Below are 19,447 nucleotides of genomic sequence, written 5' to 3' on the forward strand. Positions count from 1 at the left end.
ATCTGCTTCTTGCACTGCATGCTCTTTTAGTAATATTAGTAAGCCATTTTTTTTATTTCATTACTTTTCTTTTAAATCTTTGTAACTTTGTTTCTGTTATGTTCTGAGGTTGGATCCCAAAAACGCAGACACAAATGAGATTTTAATGTTTTATTCACACAACTTAATTAACAGAAAAGCAATGAGTAAGCTAACTTGGGCTGTGGAAGTACACCGAGGAACAGAGTTAATAATCCGACAAACACACACAACAGACAGTTTATATAGACGGTGAATTGACCGGATTGGCTGTGGCTAGACATGTGGATAACAGGACTGACATGGAATTATCTGATTGGCTGTTGACCAGAAAAAGAGATGAAAAGTTCTTGACCTCACATAGCTCATAACATCACATAGCTTAAACCAGTTGAAACTAGAAGCCGATTACATCAGTTCAAAACAACAGTTCCCAACAGACACTTGACCTCACGGTCATGACCCCAAACATGACCCTTGCACGACCCAGACATGACAGTTTCTAACTGCTTTTAATTACAGTATGTGAAGCATATTGAGTTACATTGTGTATGAAATGTGTTATAAATCAGTGATTCTATTATTTTTTAACCACTAGGTGTCTTGTAAATGCAAATGTCTACACATTGTGAAAACACGCAAATATAAACATATAAAGCCACTTGTATAACAATTACCCAACCCCCACCCCCACCCCGTGATTTGTGATTTTTTTTTTTCTTTCTTTTTTATTTTTTTTGCAAAGAAATTACGGCAATTAATTGGATTTTACAGTAATTTGCTGCCCAAAATCAGCGGTGATAGGCTACAGCTCACCCACAATCCCAATGAGGACAAGAGCTACTGCATACAGTAGAAGATAGAGGGATGGATGTTCATTTGAACTGAGGTCTCCAGTCAAGTTCACTGTAGTCTCATGTGGCATGTTCCATGAGCGTGGTTCAAACTCAAAAGTTGTTGGAGAGGCATCATTTCAGAAAATCTGGGTCGTTTTCCAAATTGTACAACAAAAGCTTGTAGATGTTCCACTGCAAGTCAAAACACGTTTCCTCCTCCACTTGCAGAGCTCAGAAGGGCTTTGACTGATTTAATATTCATTTATCAGCCAGTGCCTGCCTCATTCCTGAACATAAATGTGAATGAGGAGCCGTTGGGGACAAGGAAGAAGCGCAAAACATCCCTGTACCACCAATGGAAATGGGGTTTATGGAAATGCAATATTAATTGCCACAGAATTTACCTTCAAGCATGTTTTAAAATAAGCTATATCATTTCGGAGTCCTATTACTTGAGGAAATTCTGCCCAATTCATAACAAACAAAAATATCTTCAAGGGACTGTCAAGCAATCAGAGATACGATGAATCCAGAATTACCCACCAGGCAGGTGCTTAGGCACCAGTAACAAGAAAGAAAGAAGAAAAAAATGAGCGCTTCTCCCTTTACCGCTTGTTAGGATTCTTTCAGACATCATAGCCAGATTGTTGGAGGCTACTTTTTTTTCTTTTTCTGGGGCATCAACAACATTTGAACATCTGCTGCATAATTCTATCTTAATGGTATTCATCTCAATTATTTTAAGATTCATCTCTTTTTACTTCTATTAAGTATTCAAGGATTATCTTGCTTTAAACTTTGTTTTCTAAATACAGCATAGTGGATGAAGCGTGCTGATTTTGCCCTAACACTCGCAAGGAGGTCATTGTGTAATATGCAAAAATCTCTGTGTCTTTGTCTCTTTTAGTCATTGAAAAACGATGACTCAGTGGCCAAGAAGGACGTACAAAGGATTTTGGAGCTCAGCCACAAACAGAGGTAAAGAGACCAGCACTACTATTCAAGGTTGAAAACATTTGTTACATATTTATTTATTTAATATATAAATCAAAAATAATTCATTAATCCCTTCACAACCAAATTAACCATCTAAATTTAATAGGTTCTATGTGGCCCCACTAGTCTAAATATGGTATTCTGGTTAATATTGTGTTAGTGGAATATGATTTAATCCAGCCGTTTTTATCCATCTCGGGGCGGCCATATTGCCACTTACTGTCGACTATAGATGACATCAATGTTGCTCAATTCTCAGGTAAACCAATCACAGCTCAGCTGCAGAAAACAGGTGAGCTCTGATGGGTTGTTGCCTGAGTCCTTGAGCAACATTGATGTCAGCTTGAGTCGACAGCAATTGGGAAAATGGCCGCCCCCTGTGATGGATAAAAACGGCTGGATTTTGCTTCATAACTCGTATTCCACAAATGTAATATTAATCAGAATGTTTAATGTTTATTTGATTTCCACTTTAACTGCAACATTTGTAATCCAACTATATATGTGAAATAAGAAATCCATGTTTGAAAAGAACCCGACCTGGATTAGCAATATATCTTTTTGCAAGCGAGCTGGAAAAGTGTTTACCTAAAGTGCTCCACAAGTTAGCATTGTCTGATTAATGTTGTGTGTAATGATACTGTTAATGATTAGGAGTCATCTGTGGCCTTCTTGCTCTCTGAAATGTCAGACTGATTAAAGTCCAGCCTCCGACATGCAGTATCTTGATAGGCAATCAATAGCCCATCACCAACGCATGGCAGCGTTCACGTGATGAAGCTAAGAACCATAAAGCAGCACCTTGGCTCAGCGTTGCTTACCGAGCACTGAACCGCAATTTTTGCAGCAAGTGTTATTACTCCTCCTGTGGAGTCCCACATGTGCTAAGTATAATTATAATCTGCTCCCATCATGACAACGTGATTAATCACAAATAACTTATTTTCGACAACTACGCCATACTGCAATTCCATGAATCTATATAGGATTACTACTCTCATGGGTTGCTTTGAGATTTCATGGGGGGGAAAAAAAGAAGAAAAAAAAACAAACGGGAAAAAGAAAACCTGGTGATTTCACCTTTAATAAACCTATTTGGCCTCTTCCGTCATATCCTTACTGCTCTGTACCTCTGCGTCAGCCTCACAGTCACCGTGCCCTTTCCTGTCTATGTGGACACTTTTTGATTTTGTTTGTAGAAGTGTTTCCAAGCAGGGGACACAGGAGATGAGAATAAAAATGAAATGCCAAAGCAGCCGTGGGTGGCTGCTCGCTGAAAAGGAAATCATTTTCAAGGATTTTGGCAATGCCAAAACATAAGCCCGCTCGTATGTAAAAGTGTTGTGCGGCTGTTAAGCACAGAGAGTCTTTCAACACAAACAATGCAAGTGGCTTTTTTTTTTTTTTTTTGCTTTCAAAGGCTGCTGCTTAACTGCCAATGGCTGACTGCTTGTAATGACAAGGTACAGCGGTGCTTCGAAGCATCAAATAAATTGTTTGTGCTGATTTAACATCGCCAAGATCAAGTTAAAGCGTACTGTAACGCTGCTACAGTAAATAAAACACCCATATATGTATATATTTAGACTCATTAGCATTCGTGTAGATAATAGCATGGAGTCTGTAGAGCGTGCCAAATGCTCAAAGGGAAGTGCATGACGAAACATAATGAATATTTCATGCGACTGTATGTCATCACCGTCTCCGTATGGACCTCAAGTCAAATGGCCTTTATTCCATTTACATTTGTCGAGACTCCCTTAATTAAAAAGAACTTTAATATGATTTGGGACTAACAAGCCACAGGAGCGATTGGGTGTAATAATGCACTTGATTTGGAGGCCATTAGGAAAATAGATAGCAAAATAAAGGTTCTGACACTGCAGCAGTGAAATGCAACAATTTAATGAAAAAATGAATAACCAAGGGCTGACTAATTGAACAAGCTCAGTTCAAGTTGTTCAACATCTTTTCAATCACAAAGTGACATGTGCAAAACATAAGGTTCGCATTATTCATGCTGAAAATGGAAATGAGATGAGAAATTTTGATGTACTAAGAATGAAGTCACAAAGGGACTATATATACTCCCTAAATTTTCAATTTGGAAAATTTTAAATCACATGTATGTATTATTTATGTTCACCAACTGCCTTGCATCTGTAATTGTTACTCACAGTCATGTAAAATGATCACATTTTCTTGTGGCATTAAAAAATATTCACATGCTATACTCAAAATTGTAATCAAGCATTGCTTTTCTGAGTATAGCCATTCGCTGCTAGACGAAGAATATGTGAAAAGTGTGCTAGCATGTTCTCATTTGCTTCCCAAATGACAGAGACGAGATGAAGTCCCTCCAGGCAGCCTTGCAGAAGCAGCTGGATGAGGCAACCGAGAGAGCCGAGAAGCAGCAGGCCACGGTAAGACAGACCTGACCTGACCATCAACATCCGGTTGTTTCCAACCTGTCCTGTCACCTGTCACACGGGCCCCTCGTGACCCGGGCTTATTAGCCAGGAGCGCTCTCTGTCAGCTCCTTCACTCCAACACTTGACACTCTACGACAATGGCAAGAGAAAGTGGTCTGTCCCCTTCATTCAATCCTCAACTAAAGATTAATAAGACCGAGCAAAGGGAGCACAATGGCTCAGTTGTTAGTGTGGTTGTCTCTCAGCAACAAGCTTGGTGTCAACTTGGGCATCTGTGTATGGAGCTAGCATGTTGTTTATGTGTTTGACTTGGCGGCTATATTCTGTGTATGAGCATTTGGTGTGTTTAATGATCTACTGTGCTCTTTAGGTTGAATAAATGATTAACGAGAATTGATTGAATCACTAAGAGGAACACATGTTCGACCAATATCACTCACATTCAGTTGAACAATGGGAGCAGACATTACTGTCAGCTGATTTGTATCCCTGGTCCACAGCCAACGGAAAACACAAATGCTCGTCAGCTGTAAAAGTCAGTGAAATGGGAAAGGGATAAAACAAGTACTTCTAAGGGAGTCACTAGACTACTGACAAGCTATTGTTGCCCTAAGCGCACAAAGATGTGATTTTAGTTTCAGTGTATCCAAAACTAATGTTACCATTGTGTGTATTGTAAGCCTTAGTTCAACATGTTTTGAATGTCCATATGGCTGATGGATTGAAACATTCTCCTGCTGTAAACGAACCATCAACGATTCACCATCAAGTTTAATGCAAGGCAGAACGCTGCAGGGATTTGCCATTTATGCTCATAAAAAAATCTGCCTACTTTTTATGCTTGGTCAGGGGGTGATAATACATGCTATGAAATAGCAATAAAAAAATCTAAACACCTGCTTGGTATATAGATTAAGTAGATAAACAACAGTGCAGACTGCAGGTTAGGTTGTGGATTTGGATTTCTCTTATTTGAGTGCACACTCCAACTCCAACTTGCCTCATATTTTTTAAATTGAATTTATGCTCATTAAATATTACCATAATTTCTTGAGAGTTACACATTTTCACTTAAGAAAATCATATATCAAGGGTTTTGGGCGGGGGGGGGGGGGGGGGGGGGGGCGGTAATTGACATTTCCGAGTGTGTAGTTATCATTCGGGAATTTCAGGAGAATAAATTAAAAAAATAGTAAGTACAATTTTTTATTTTTTTTTATTCTATTTACCATTTAATTCACAGTAGTTCTCCTTGCTAATCAAAACTGACAATCACAATATAAATGTAACAAATGAAAACTGTTACTGATTGTGTAAAAAACTCCAAATCATGAGTGATGATCTACTGTACATCTGTTTGGCCATGATTGTGTTAACTTCTGGCCATTCCATTTTTGGACTGCACAGTACAAGATGTATGCCAACAACCCTTGCCAGTGAGTGCATGATCGTTACAGTTTGATTTAAGTTGTTGTCATTCTTACTTCCGGGGTGATTTCTGAGTCTCACTGATGTACTTGAAACCAATCAAGTACATGGATGTCTTTGTATTCCCCTATGGAGCATAATCGAGCATTGACATCCCTGGGCATTAGACAATCACTGGCCGGGCTGTTCTCATTTGTGGTGCAGATGGTGGCATGAACCATTAGACACAAGCAAAGTAGGGGTGTCTCTTTCAATCTCATAGATTCTCTTGAAAATGAATGTGTCCAGCCTACTTTCTCAACAAACAGATTAACCATTCACACTCCTACCTATTGCAATGTATCTTATGTCAGAGAAAAGAATCAAATTGCTGATTGTTGCTTTGGCTAAAAGTCAAACTTTAAAACGTTTTTATAAACTAAAATTTAAAATAATAATAATAATAATAATAAAAATGCTTAAAATGCATAATAAAAACTGTCTTGTGATATGGTACATGCAATACCTTCTCAATACCTTTGGCAATACCTTACTATATCTATGATTTATTTTATTTTATTTTTAACCTTTATTGGACGCTATAAATAAAAACAGGATATACAGTTAGGTTGTCTTTGAGCTATGGTGAGAGCTTTAGTTACCATTATTTATTTATTTATTTATTTATTTTTATAAGACATGCCATTATTGGGACTATATCACTTTATTTCATTGATGTAGCACAAAGAAAACATATAATTGCATATACCCTACAATCTATTTTAATGTGCAATATACTGGTAATTAGCAGTGCACCGTGCCAGCCTGCGAACAGCAAAAAAAATCTGCATAAGTGACATCTATTGAAATGCATTGGAAAATAAATAAATAAATTCCCCCCCCAAACCCCCCCGCCTAACCACCCAAAAACAAAAACCATAATAATAATAATAATCATAATAATAAACAATACGTGTGACTCGGGGAATCGATTGGCTGTGTTACGCTCTGGAGTTGGATCCCAAAGACGCAGACACAAATAAGATTTTAACTCTTTATTCGCATAACATCGAGACGCTAAGATAACTTGGGCTGTGGAGGTGCACCGGGAAATAGAGGAATAACACCACAAAACACACATTTCTCAGTCAGGCACATATATAGACAGGGAATCGATCAGATTGGCTGTGGCTAGACATGTGGGTAGAACTCCTGGATCAATAAAGCAGTCATCGGCCACGGAATCGATTAGGACATTTCTCTTAATGACCTGCCCGAAACCCCATAACTCCCCATCCAGTTCAAGCCTCTTTGCATTTGTGTCCGACACCCGATCGAAAAGTTCTGTCTCGTCCTCATAGTACTCACACTGGGAATCGGTGCTGGGTGGGTCGGTGCTGGCACAGGGTGACTGGTTCTCCACCGATCGTTGCCCTCTCCAAACCGAAACAGGACCATCTTGATGTGGAGGTTGGATCAGACATGACGATACTTGGTGATCGAGTTGACCATAATGGCCCCTGTCTGGACGCGTCTCCGTCGCTGGGCCTGACTGTGGCATCCTCCGCCGATCTGCATGGGCTCCTCTCCAGAAGCTTGGTCTCTACTCTCTGGCTCACTGACCGATGTCGCACGTCCGAGTCCACCTCAATGATCCTCTGGGATGGTGTCGGTGGTACTCGAGGGGTACCAGGGACGCTCCATGCGATGTTCTTTCCAACGCTCCCTCAAGCGGTTGTCCAGGCGTATGGCAAGAGTGATGAGTCCCTCTAAATCAACTGTTTCATCCCTGACAGCTAGCTAATCCTTAACTGGCGGGCCCAGGCCCCGGCGGCAAATACTACACAAGGCTGTATCACCGAACCCACTTTCTGCAGCCAGTATGCGGAATTCGATGGCATAGTCGGCCACAGATTGGTTTCCTTGGGTATAATCCATCAGTTTGCTTCCAGCCTCCTTGCCCCTGACAGGATGATCAAAAACGCGCCTGACTTCATAAAGGAAAACCGGGACTGAAGTGTGCACTGCTGGTTTAGCATTGCTTACCGCCATAGCCCAAGTTGCTGCTTTACCCATAAGTAAACTCATCATGAACGCGACTTTAGTCTTATCTTGAGGGTAGGTAGATGGTTGTTGGTTGAATACCAACGAACAGTGATGAATAAATTATCTGCATGACCCGGGCTCACCCCCATAGCGAGACGGATGCGGAATGCTCGGTTCCTGAAGAGAAGGTAAGAGCCCCGATGATTCCCTAGACGCAACAAGCGTGGATAATTCACCAAACTGATTGGCTAAGGGCTTTAGCTCATCTCTCAGAGCAGTCAAGGCCTGATCATGATGTCCAACCAATTGCCCCTGGGCGCTCAGGGCATGACTCATCTTATTTAAGTCTGCGGGATCCATGTGGTCGGATTATTCTGTTATGCTCTGGAGTTGGATCCCAAAGACGCAGGAACAAATAAGATTTTAACTCTTTATTCGCATAACATCGAGACGCTAAGATAACTTGGGCTGTGGAGGTGCACGGGGAAATAGAGGAATAATCCGACAAAACACACGCTTCTCAGTCAGGCATATATATAGACAGGGAATCGATCAGAATGACTATGGCTAGACATGTGGGTAGCAGGACTGACATGGAATTATCTGATTGGCTGTTGACCAGAAAAAGAGATTAAAGATTCCTGACATCACATAGCTCCTGACATCACAAAGTGTTTTACCAGTTGAAACCCGATGCTGGTTACATCAGTTCAAAACAGACACTTGACCGTACGGTCATAACCCGAACCCGAACCCAAAATGCAAAAAAATGCATTATTTGACGTCTTTTTCCGTCAATGGCAATCAATGAGTTAAGATGAGATGTAACCAAAATTGACGGATTTTTAAGCAAAATTTGCCTTAAAAAAGAAAAAGGGAAAAAAGGATGCTGCAATATAATCACAAAATATATTGGCACATTGTGTTTCTGCTTCAAGCAGACCAAGAGAAGCTTATCCATGCTTTTATCTCCAGCAGACTAGATTACTGTAACGGTCTTCTGACTGGACTCTCTCAAAAGAACATGAGACAATTGCAGCTCGTTCAGAACGCTGCAGCTTGAGTTCTGACCAAAACAAAGAGATCAGAACATATTACTCCAGTACTTAAGGATTTACACTGGCTCCCAGTCAGCTGTAGAATGGATTTTAAAGTTCTGCTACTCGTCTATAAATCACTAAATGGTTTGGGTCTTGAATATATCCAAGAAATGCTGATTGAGTACAAACCCAGCAGGGCTCTGAGATCGACAGACTTGGGCCAACTAGTGGAACACAGAGTTCGAAGCAAACATGGTGAAGCTGCATTTAGCTATTATGCTGCACACAGATGGAATAGGCTACCAACAGAAGTGAAGTCAGCCCCGAGTGTAAATGCTTTCAAATCCAGGTTAAAAACTTTGCTTTTTTCTTATACCTTTGATTAGGTACTTTTAAACAGCTTTAATCAAGTGTGTTTTTTTTGTGTGTTTTTTTTAGTAAATTTTGTAACCTATTTTTATGTATTTATTTTTTTTATTTTTTTATTTTTTTATTTTTTTTTCTCTGAATGTTAACTACTGTTTTTTGATGCTTATGTGTTGTCTTTCCTTGTGTAAAGCACATTGAGTTGCCTTGTGTATGAAATGTGCTATACAAATAAACTTGCCTTGCCTTAAAACATTCACTGCCAGCCCAGCAAAAATGCATTATTTGACGTCTTTTTCCGTCAATGGCAGTCAATGAGTTAATGAGCCAATTGATTATTAATTTAATAATTAACAATTATTGATTTAATAATTAATTGGACCGATTTCCCTTACATGAATGCCCCACCTTTCCCAAGCAGATCACATTGGAGCAGTCCCATATTGATATTGTGGACAACTCCTTTGAGTGATTCACGTGAATCTGTCTATTGCTAGGTCAGAGAATTGAGAGACAATCGTGTGAAAGCAAAAATGAGTGCAAAGGAAAGGAAGGACCTGACCTGAGATGATGCATAATGTGCAAAATCACAGATATGTCGGTTGGAGTGGCTGCTGTAGCCCGCACGACTGTGACAAAAACATTTTGAACAGGTGAAGAAAGCAAGCAGCGGGCTGGGCAGGCAGAGGTGGGAGACAGAGTGAGCAGCAATGTCTTTAAGCTGTTTATAGCATTTGGATAATACAGGGACTTTGAGGAGATGGAGGAAACATTAGCTATCCTCCATTAACACGGCTTTAACAGTGACTATTGATTAGTCATCTGAATAGAAACCAGTAGGATGGAAGAGTAAGCATTACTTGACTAGTCATATATTACAGTGGATCCAAAATTTAGGATGTTGCACAATTTCCAGATATTTTCATTTTTGTTTATGTATTTTTTTTTTCTACTAAGGTTTCAATTTACCACTTTAACTCTACAAATAGCGACAATAAATCACTCTCTTCCTGTTGAGTCTAGCCAGGCCAATGTGGTAACTATTGAGAAGAGAGAATGCATCTGCATACTATCCATCCATCCATCCATTTTCTTGACCGCTTATTCCTCACAAGGGTCGCGGGGGCTGCTGGCGCCTATCTCAGCTGGCTCTGGGCAGTAGGCAGGGGACACCCTGGACTGGTTGCCAACCAATCGCAGGGCACACAGAGACGAACAACCATCCACACTCACACGCACACCTAGGGACAATTCAGAGCACCCAATTAACCTGCCATGCATGTCTTTGGAATGTGGGAGGAGACCGGAGTACCCGGAGAAGACCCACGCGGGCACGGGGAGAACATGCAAACTCCACCCAGGAAGGTCCGAGCCTGGACTCGAACCGGAGACCTCAGAACTGGGAAGCAGACGTGCTAACCACTCGACTACCGTGCCGCCGCATCTGCATACTACACAACATAAATTACACAATGAGTTGTTTGTACTCTGCTAATTATGATGGGCCGGGTCTAAGCCAAAAATGCCAATTTTTGGTGTCAGTTCAGCCCCGGTTATGACATAATCAGCTCCTCGGTATTCAAGTTCCTGCCCACTTTGTGGTTGTACACGGTCACACAACTTAAGAAAAATGTCTGAATGGTTGCGCATCTGTATTTTATGTAGCGCGAACACTTTGGATCAGTTGCCAACAGATGTGGGTAGTAACAAGTTACATTTACTCCCTTACATTTACTTGAGTAACTTTAAAAAAAAACAATAAATATATATATATATATATATATATATGAACACCGTATTTTCCGCACTATAAGGTGCACCGCATTATAAGGCGCACCTTCAATGAATGACATATTTTAAAACCTTTTCCATATATAAGGCGCTACAGTAGAGGCTGTGGTTACATTATGCATCCAATAGATGGTGCTGCGCTGGTGACCGGAATGTCAACAAAACAGTCAGATAGGTCAGTCAAACTTTTTTAATAGAGTACAAACCAGCTTTCTGACAACTCCATTCACTCCCAAAATGAATAAACAGCTGTTTTATTATTTTCTCTGAGCTAAAGTATTAGTATTAGCTAGCGATCCAAGATGGCGGGATCTTCTGCGCACGTGCGTCACCGATCGTGCAGGGTCACCGATAGTGTCTTGAAAGCGAGACCTGTTGCGGCTCAATATTGATCCATATATAAGGATTATAAGGCGCATGGTCAGCTTTTGAAAAAATTGAAGGCTTTTAGGTGCGCCTTATAGTGCGGAAAATGCGGTATATATATATATATATATATATATATATATATATATATATATATATATATATATATATATATATGTATATATATATATATATATATATATATATATATATATATATATATATATATACATATATATATATATATATATATATATATATATTTTTTTTTTTAAGAAACTACCACATATGGTTGTTACACTGGGAGGCAAGTTACACCACAATTTATGAATGGATTGTGCATGATTGCGCTAACGTGTCTGCTTGCACTGTTGTTCAAGCTCCATTGTTTTTTATTTTTTTTTTTTATGATTTGAAGATGCCAGAATTTGCACATAATTTTATTATTTTTGTGTGTCTGATGACATTGCTTTTAAAAATAATACTTGAGTATAGTACTTTGAGTATTCTTTTCAGTGAATACTTTTTTTTACTTGTGATTTTTTTTTTTATGAATACTTTTTACTTACTTGAGTACAATTTTTGGCTACTATAACCAACTCTGCCTGCCAACCACAGAGGAGTAAAGGAATTCAATTTGTTTTTGGAGAAGTCAGAATTGTGCTGTGTTGGGGCACATTTCATAATTGTCCTCTTTTTATGGTTCGTTAATTATGATAAACAGTGAACACAGCATGTGCAGCCTCAACAGCTTACACAGGCTCACTTTTCAGAGCACTCATATATCAAATTGCTTAATGTGCAGGTGTGAGTCACCAACGCTTGGTGAATTTTTCTTTGCAATGATGAAAGAGCCTAGATGGCCGCCATAGACAACCATATACAGTATTGCCAACTACCAGTCTGAGGAAAGCACAATCAGGTGTGTAAGGCAGTCTGCCTACATCACGTGCGGCTGTGATTGGCTGGGAGTCGAATGTGTTCCCTCCCACATTGATGCAAATGCCCACTAGTCTAGCAAAATATCAAAAGAAAGAAACCACAAACCATGCGCACAGTTAGACTATGCATTATGCTAGACTTGCGCTGGGCATGAAAATAGGGCCCTATGTAAAAGGAGAGAATGTTCATTAGCCGTAATTGGATGCAGTGCTTTATTCAGAAATGTTGCCATGGATACCAATTATGGTTCATACACGATAATCAAGTGTTCTCATCTGAAGGATAGAGGTTGAACAACACGAAGCAAGATGCAGGGAGAGCAATGAAAATGACAAACGCTGGCACACCTGATGGTTTAGTTTCACAAGTGTTTTATTCCCATGTCCTCATGAAAGAGGAAAAATATTGACAAAACGAGAAAGGCCAATCAGATCGACAAGTCAGACATTAAGGGGCACAGTTCTTTCACAGCAAAAAGGCAGCATCGCTTGTCAAATTCAATCAGCAAAAGACATAAAGAAATGAAGTATTCTTTTTGCGATGTCTGCATATAGTGTACGCTCATTCTCACTTTCATCACATTTAAAGTAGTGTGCAGCTTCTGACTGCTCGAGTCTCTTTCTGTGAGCGGATGCAATCCATTAAAGAAATAAATATTTGTAGGTTTTATTAAATCAGATGCCTTTTGAGATTGGTTACTGTAATTGTGAAGTGACATTTGACATCATTTGTGATTATAAATCTCTAACGAGGGAGGATTACCTCTTGTAACAATGCAGTAAATGATACAAATGCACAAGGAATGCCAGAATTAAATCATGTAAGGAAGCTAGCTGGTAATATGTGTGTTTTTAAAACCGGTCCCTTTGGCTCTGACAAAGACCGGAAGGCTCAAAGATAAAACGTGATGTTATCTTACCATACTCTGGGTTGTGAGTCAACTGGCATGGCTTAGTTTACAGTTCCCTAAGGTGCATACCTGGTAGGAGGTCACCAACACCACGATTATTTACCTCTTTGTCACGTGGTTTATCTTGATGACCTCTTTCAAGGACTCACAAAGCTTTAAAAATACAGCCTCAATTCTCTCTCTCTCTCTCTCTCTCTCCCTCTCGAAAAATTTGGAAAATGCAACTATTGATTTTAACTGGCTTATATATTAATACTGGTTATAATACAACTTAGCATGGACATTATTTCCAGATTGTCACCATAAACACAATTATTACAATCTCTTTTATTCTTAGTCAATGCTGGAGTCAAGGAACATTCATGATGACTGCTGAATTTTGTTGTCTCTCTGTCTTCAGGTTAAATTGATTAAAGCAGAGATGGAAAAGAAAACCAAAATCATCAAGGATTTACAGCAAGAGGTGAGTCATCTAAGAATCATTCAGTTTATTTGAACACTTTCAAGTGCTATTTTCATTCATATTATTTTTCTACTGCATATGTACAGTAGCTTCATCCATCCATCCATCCATTTTCTTGAACGCTTATTCCTCACAAGGGTCGCGGGGGGTGCTGGCGCCTATCTCAGCTGGTCCTGGGCAGTAGGCAGGGGACACCCTGGACTGGTTGCCAGCCAATCGCAGACAGTAGCTTCAAATAAATTAATTATTATCAACCCACTTTCCGTTCAATTTAATGTACTACAAACGTGTTCTGACAATCCCAGTAGACTTGATGGGAGTACTTGTTATAAACTTAAAGGGATCGTTCGGCTTTTTTGACGAAAAGGCAAACAACTTCAGGCGGAAGTATCAGCTAGCTGGCTGCAGTGCGTCGGTTAGCGCTCTACAGGGCGCCGCGCAGTGATACAAATGAACAGAAAAGTAGTGGCTGGCGGTAATGGCGTCTGACTTTTTTCAGAAAAGGAGTATTGTGATGGAAATGTATCACGCTTTTGAAAACAAATAGTTTATAGAAGAAAAACGCTTTATTTCCGAGACCCCAGCCAGCTTGCTGGACTATTTTCCTCTCGTCCAACGCCGGACCAGAACTGGTGTCACCGAACGCTGTCAAGGGTAAGTCAGTGCTGATCGCACACACGGGAGGTGAGGATCAAATTGAGATTCATGTTAAAAAAGCCGAACGATCCCTTTAAGTTGTTTGCTTCAATGTGCTTTGTAAGGGCTAAAGTGTCTTACTTCTTATTCCTGCATTGATTCATATCGGTTTGGAGATGAATATGTCCTGAACCAATGAGGGCTCTCTTTTATGTTGCGGTGTAAACCACCATACAAAGATGATGCAATATCTTACAATGTGTGTTTTAAGGCAAAAGATGTGGAGCCTAAATCTAGAAACTTGAATGATTTTTGGCCCTATTTTCGTTACCAGCACAAGTCTAGCACATAGCACAGTCTAACTGTGCAATAATGTGCATATGGGTGAAATTTTATTTCTTTAGAAATTATCGTAGTCATTGTACAGGTACAATTGGGCATAAATGAAATGGTTGCTCTGTTGTGCGGAGTTGTGGGATGGAAAATAGCCAAATCCCGGCTCGTAGCAGTTCCCCTCATTTGCATTAAAACCGGGGCGGTCGAAGTGCAAGCCGAGCTTGACGTTGCGGAAACAGAAAGCAGACTCGCTGGTGTGTGCAAGACATATTGATGCGTGCAATGTGCGTTTATGAAGGTAAACTCCACGCTCTCCCCTTGCGGTTGATGTAGTCGGAGACCGCCTTGCACCCGTGACCGTGTGTAAACGACCCCCTCCGCCTGAACAATAATTGTGCCGGGTGGTTACGAGGATGCTAATAAAATGATTTTAAGATAATAATTGTAGTGATTGTCTGTCAAAATAAGGCCCATATTGTTGATCTTTGCACTGTCCAATGATGTATAGCTTCTATGAAACACTGTATTGGTTGTGCAGAGATTAAGCTACTTTAAAGGGTCAATTTTACAACGCTTACAAAATTGTTATGAGCTGTTTGTCAGCGGGATATTATTGCTGTCTGGGAATGAACATAAAATGTAACATTTCCAAACAGTTAGGTAACTTATTGACTCATAAGTCGGTACACTCATTTGCACATGTTGTCAAGCTGGCCCCTTTGCCTTACCTGACCCTACTTTTGACTTTTCAGCAAGCAGACAGCAGTCTTCCGGTCAGCTACTGCTGCTGCAGACAACCTTCTTGTCCTGCAGCTTCTCTCCTCTCATTATGAGAGAAGTTAAAAAAAATGTTTTTTTGTCCCAGAGTGGTTCAACTATGCCAATGCATCAGAATAGAATAGAATAGAATAGAATAGAATAGAGGCAAAAACGGCCTTTGTTAACCATCAACAAAGTGGGCAGCAGAAGGAAAAAAAATAAAAATAAAAATAAAAAAACAAAACACCTGTCCATTAAAAAAAAAAGAAAAAAAAGAGAGTATTAAAATAAAACATAGCAACAGAAGAAGTATAGATAGGGGCTGATAATGAAATAATAAACTACAACCATACATGAATAAATAACGTAAACATAATTCTCTATACAAACACTGTGTCTCAGAAAGGCCCCAGCACGAGCATCACAAAATAAATATTTCTAACGCAAACTTTAACTACAAGTTTTTTTGCTCTGTCATTGCCCTTGAGTATACAGTACTCTATACTGTAACTTTGACCTCTGCCTTCTGTAGCCATTGAACTTTATTCCTCATGCTTTTATGTACTTGTATCTTTTGTGTCAGGTTGTCAAGCGTTGTGAGGGTTGATGAGACAAATCACTATCACCAGTGGCGACATCACCATCATCTGACAATGAGTCATGGATCTTTGTGTATGACTCGGACACCACATGCTAGCAGCTAGTTGAAGTCCAAATTTGAAATCATGTTTATTATGTGATGTGAGGTGCATCGTTCATTACAAGTTCTAGCCACAGGCCAGAAGCTTAACCAGCATGTAACCACAGATCCTATAACTTTTTATTTGTTTAGTGCACAAAGGAGAAGCAAGATTGCAAAATGTGTGCTGGGAAGCTGCAATTGTCTGCAGCAGAATCAAAAAGTGAGTGTCCAGGATCAAAGGCGAAGAACAAGAGCTGGCTTTGTGTGACCGCTGTGACATCTTCAGCAGTTAATCTGGCCAAAGGTGCTCGGGTCGCGGCACTGATCAGGGAAGATCATTGAGTCGTCAATGATGACATCTGTGAGAAAAAAAAACATGGAAGTGCTTCAAAAATTGAGAAAGAGCTCGGTTTTGAAAAGGTTTGTGCCAGGTGCGTTCCTAAGCAACCCACAGATGCGCAAAAGGAGGACAATTTTAAAGCTTGTTTGAATGTCACATATAAAGGTGAGGAATCTTCTCCTAAGCATAGATTAGATTAGATTAGCCTTTATTGTCATTATACAAGTACAATGAAATGAAAGCTCTGCCATAAGTGCACACATAATAGACAGATAAAAATATATACAATAAAATAAATAGGTTAAAAAATAAAATAAAACCAATACTGTATAAAACCACTGTACATATTGCAATGTACAAATGTGCAAAAGTGCAATGCTAGTCCTTAAATGAGTCCAGGTCAGTTGTCAGTGCATAGTGGAGTTGAGTATGATGACAGCTTTTGGAAAGAAACTGTCTCTGAGTCTGTTTGTTTTTGTTGATATTGCTCTGTAGCGCCTACCAGAGGGCAGCAGGCTGAAGAAGTGGAAACCAGGGTGTGTAGGGTCCTTGATGATTTTTCTTGCCCTACCGAGGCACCGGGAGTTGTAGATGGTAGACAGTGGCATATTAGTGGATGAGTGGGGATGACACATGGGTTCATCACTTTGAGCTGGGGTCCAAGAGAACATTCAGAAAAAATAGCAAGAATGAGGCTCAGACAGGCTTAGACTTAAATACATCTTCAAACAAGTATTTAAACTTCACACTGCGAAAAACAAAAATGAATCAGTTGTAGATTAAATTAAATTGGTCTCATTACTTTTTGACAGCCCCTCGTACGTTAGCAGCGCTTATACCAGTGGTGGGTCCGGGTGGTGACCTGGGGCATTAGCAGGGATTGATGTAACATAATCCACCTCAAACCACTACTATTATTTTGCATTTTAAAAAATAATAAACAAAATTGCAATATAACTGTTCTTGGCATTGCAAAGAGAGCTGCTCTGGAAGTGCCAAATAAATAATTGTCCATGTTGAAACAAGCCAGTAAGCTTCTTCCTTCACAATTTTTTAAGTTTTTCTTGAAAAGCCCACCCTGGAAATGTTAATTTTTAATCATGTCTGATGTATCCTCCTCCGTCAGCCATTGTAGGTGTCATCATGTACAAATTGCTACCTGAATATTTAGCTCTGATCGACCAATCAGGGGCTGGATAAATGCCAATGTCACATCAAACCTGCTAGCTGGCCTTGTTAGTAAGACCGGCTGGATCGGGATCGGACGATACTATAAATCAGTGATCAACTGTATCGTTCTAATATGACTGTTTGATTAATGATGTCACTGATCGGCTCCTAGAAATAAGACATGTTATATTTAATGTTTATCAACATTTTTGTAAATTAATCCCCCCATGCATTCCAACTTTAAACAAGTTTCATTAAGCAAATATATTGCTCCATCTTCTGATCGAATCGGTGATCGGTTATCGTTTTTTTCATCGCTGATTGGTGATCAGACGAAAAATCCTTATCATGTAAATGATCAGACCAAAAAAAGTAACATGCACACAACTGAAAGCTGTGCAGTGCGGCCGAGATGCCCGCTTTGAAATGAAGCTAGAGTGTTGGAAATTAATTAATACAATACCATATCTGTACTTTATAGGTTATAGATGTAGATAATTGCAATTTGGAAACAAGCAATTTTGACGAACCGCAATGAAGTGACACCTATAAGCTATTTAGGTAAATGGATGTATGAGTGTGTACAGGCAAGTGTAGGAATTGCTGGTCGTATAATCTACCTGCCAGCAGCAAAGAAAGAAATACCTGCTGTATCTCTCCGTCACACATTTGGGGCAAGAGAGTTGTCACTTAGTAAGCTGCTGAGAGTGTTTTTGGTGCTGTGCATTGGGTTGGAGTTACTGACCGTCACAGATGGCAGCTTTGCTTTGTTAGCATGCTCCTTCCCACTACATTGAGCCCAGGACAACACAGGAGCCGGCCTCCCGTATCAGTTGTTGCTGCCCCTGTCCTCAGGAAGGCCACCTTTAAGGACCTCAGCTTCCTCTGCACAGCTGTGTTCTTTGTTCTTTTTTAGTAGTAAGGGCCTGCACATTTTTTGTTGCTAGTCGTTTTGATAGGTGAAACCCAGCTACCATATAGGGTCAACTATCTCGCTGTCCTTTCCATTGATGTTCACCAGTGTTGAAGAGGTTTGTCAACCAGCTTGGAGGGGAAAACAAGAGGAAGCTCGTGCGTCACCTGAAGGTGATCGTTGTTGAAATAAACTTTGTGGCACAAAGCAGCTACTCATTAGATAGGAATCTCTGCCTCCAGACTCTGTCTAGACTGAGAGCCCCCCCGCCCCAGCAGCCCTGATAACCATTTATTGAATAAGCTGTTAACACCCTATGCCTATGAAATAGAGTGGTAAAATGACTGTTTGGTTGTACAGTATATAAACATTGGCCAATATCCAATCAATTGCAATAGGGGTCGACAACCTTTTTAAAATATGGGAGCCACTTTTTGGGTCCTGATTAATGAAAAGTGCTATCAGTTGGATACACACTTCTGAAATGACAAATTTGCTAAAAAAATAAATAAAATTAAATTAAAAAAAAATCTTTAATTATTAAATAGCATTATAGTTTTTATTATAATACAAAGTATGTTACTATTAATAACACTGGGGAACACACTTATTGTTGAGTAGGCTCTGACAGTTGTTTGTAACAAATTTTTGGGTACGGATTCCAAAACTGTTCTCTGTTTTTCTCTATCACGTCCAGTTTTGAGCCATAGGATCCCCGTTCTTATAAAAAATAATAATAACAATAAATAAATAAATAAATAAATAAATAAAAATCTATCATAAAACAAATTAAAATTTACAATATGCTCATCGGAACAAGGTTAAGAGAAAAGCCAGCACTAATCATCTTACTTGCTTCTACTGGTATGCTCGCTTTTTGTTTGCAGTTGTTGAATGTACTGAAGTTGCCACATAGCTGCTGATGTGTCCAATCGTAATCAGCTTTTCTTACTACAGTCTTACTACGACAGCTAATTAGTGGGATTTTGCCTATCTGG

The 19,447-nt window shown here is 39.7% G+C and overlaps 1 protein-coding gene across 1 annotated transcript in view; it reads left to right on the forward strand.

The window, feature by feature from the left end:
• The window catches only part of luzp2 (leucine zipper protein 2), a 166,765-nt gene that overhangs the window by 91,749 nt on the left and 55,569 nt on the right, over positions 1 to 19,447 (forward strand). The window contains exons 3-5 of the mRNA XM_077518207.1: positions 1,762 to 1,832; positions 4,192 to 4,273; positions 13,551 to 13,613. Coding sequence (XP_077374333.1) covers positions 1,762 to 1,832; positions 4,192 to 4,273; positions 13,551 to 13,613 — 216 coding nt within the window. The remainder of the gene's footprint in view (positions 1 to 1,761; positions 1,833 to 4,191; positions 4,274 to 13,550; positions 13,614 to 19,447) is intronic.

The sequence above is a fragment of the Festucalex cinctus genome, chromosome 4 (assembly GCF_051991245.1).
Source record: "Festucalex cinctus isolate MCC-2025b chromosome 4, RoL_Fcin_1.0, whole genome shotgun sequence".
Classification (NCBI taxonomy): Eukaryota; Metazoa; Chordata; class Actinopteri; order Syngnathiformes; family Syngnathidae; genus Festucalex; species Festucalex cinctus.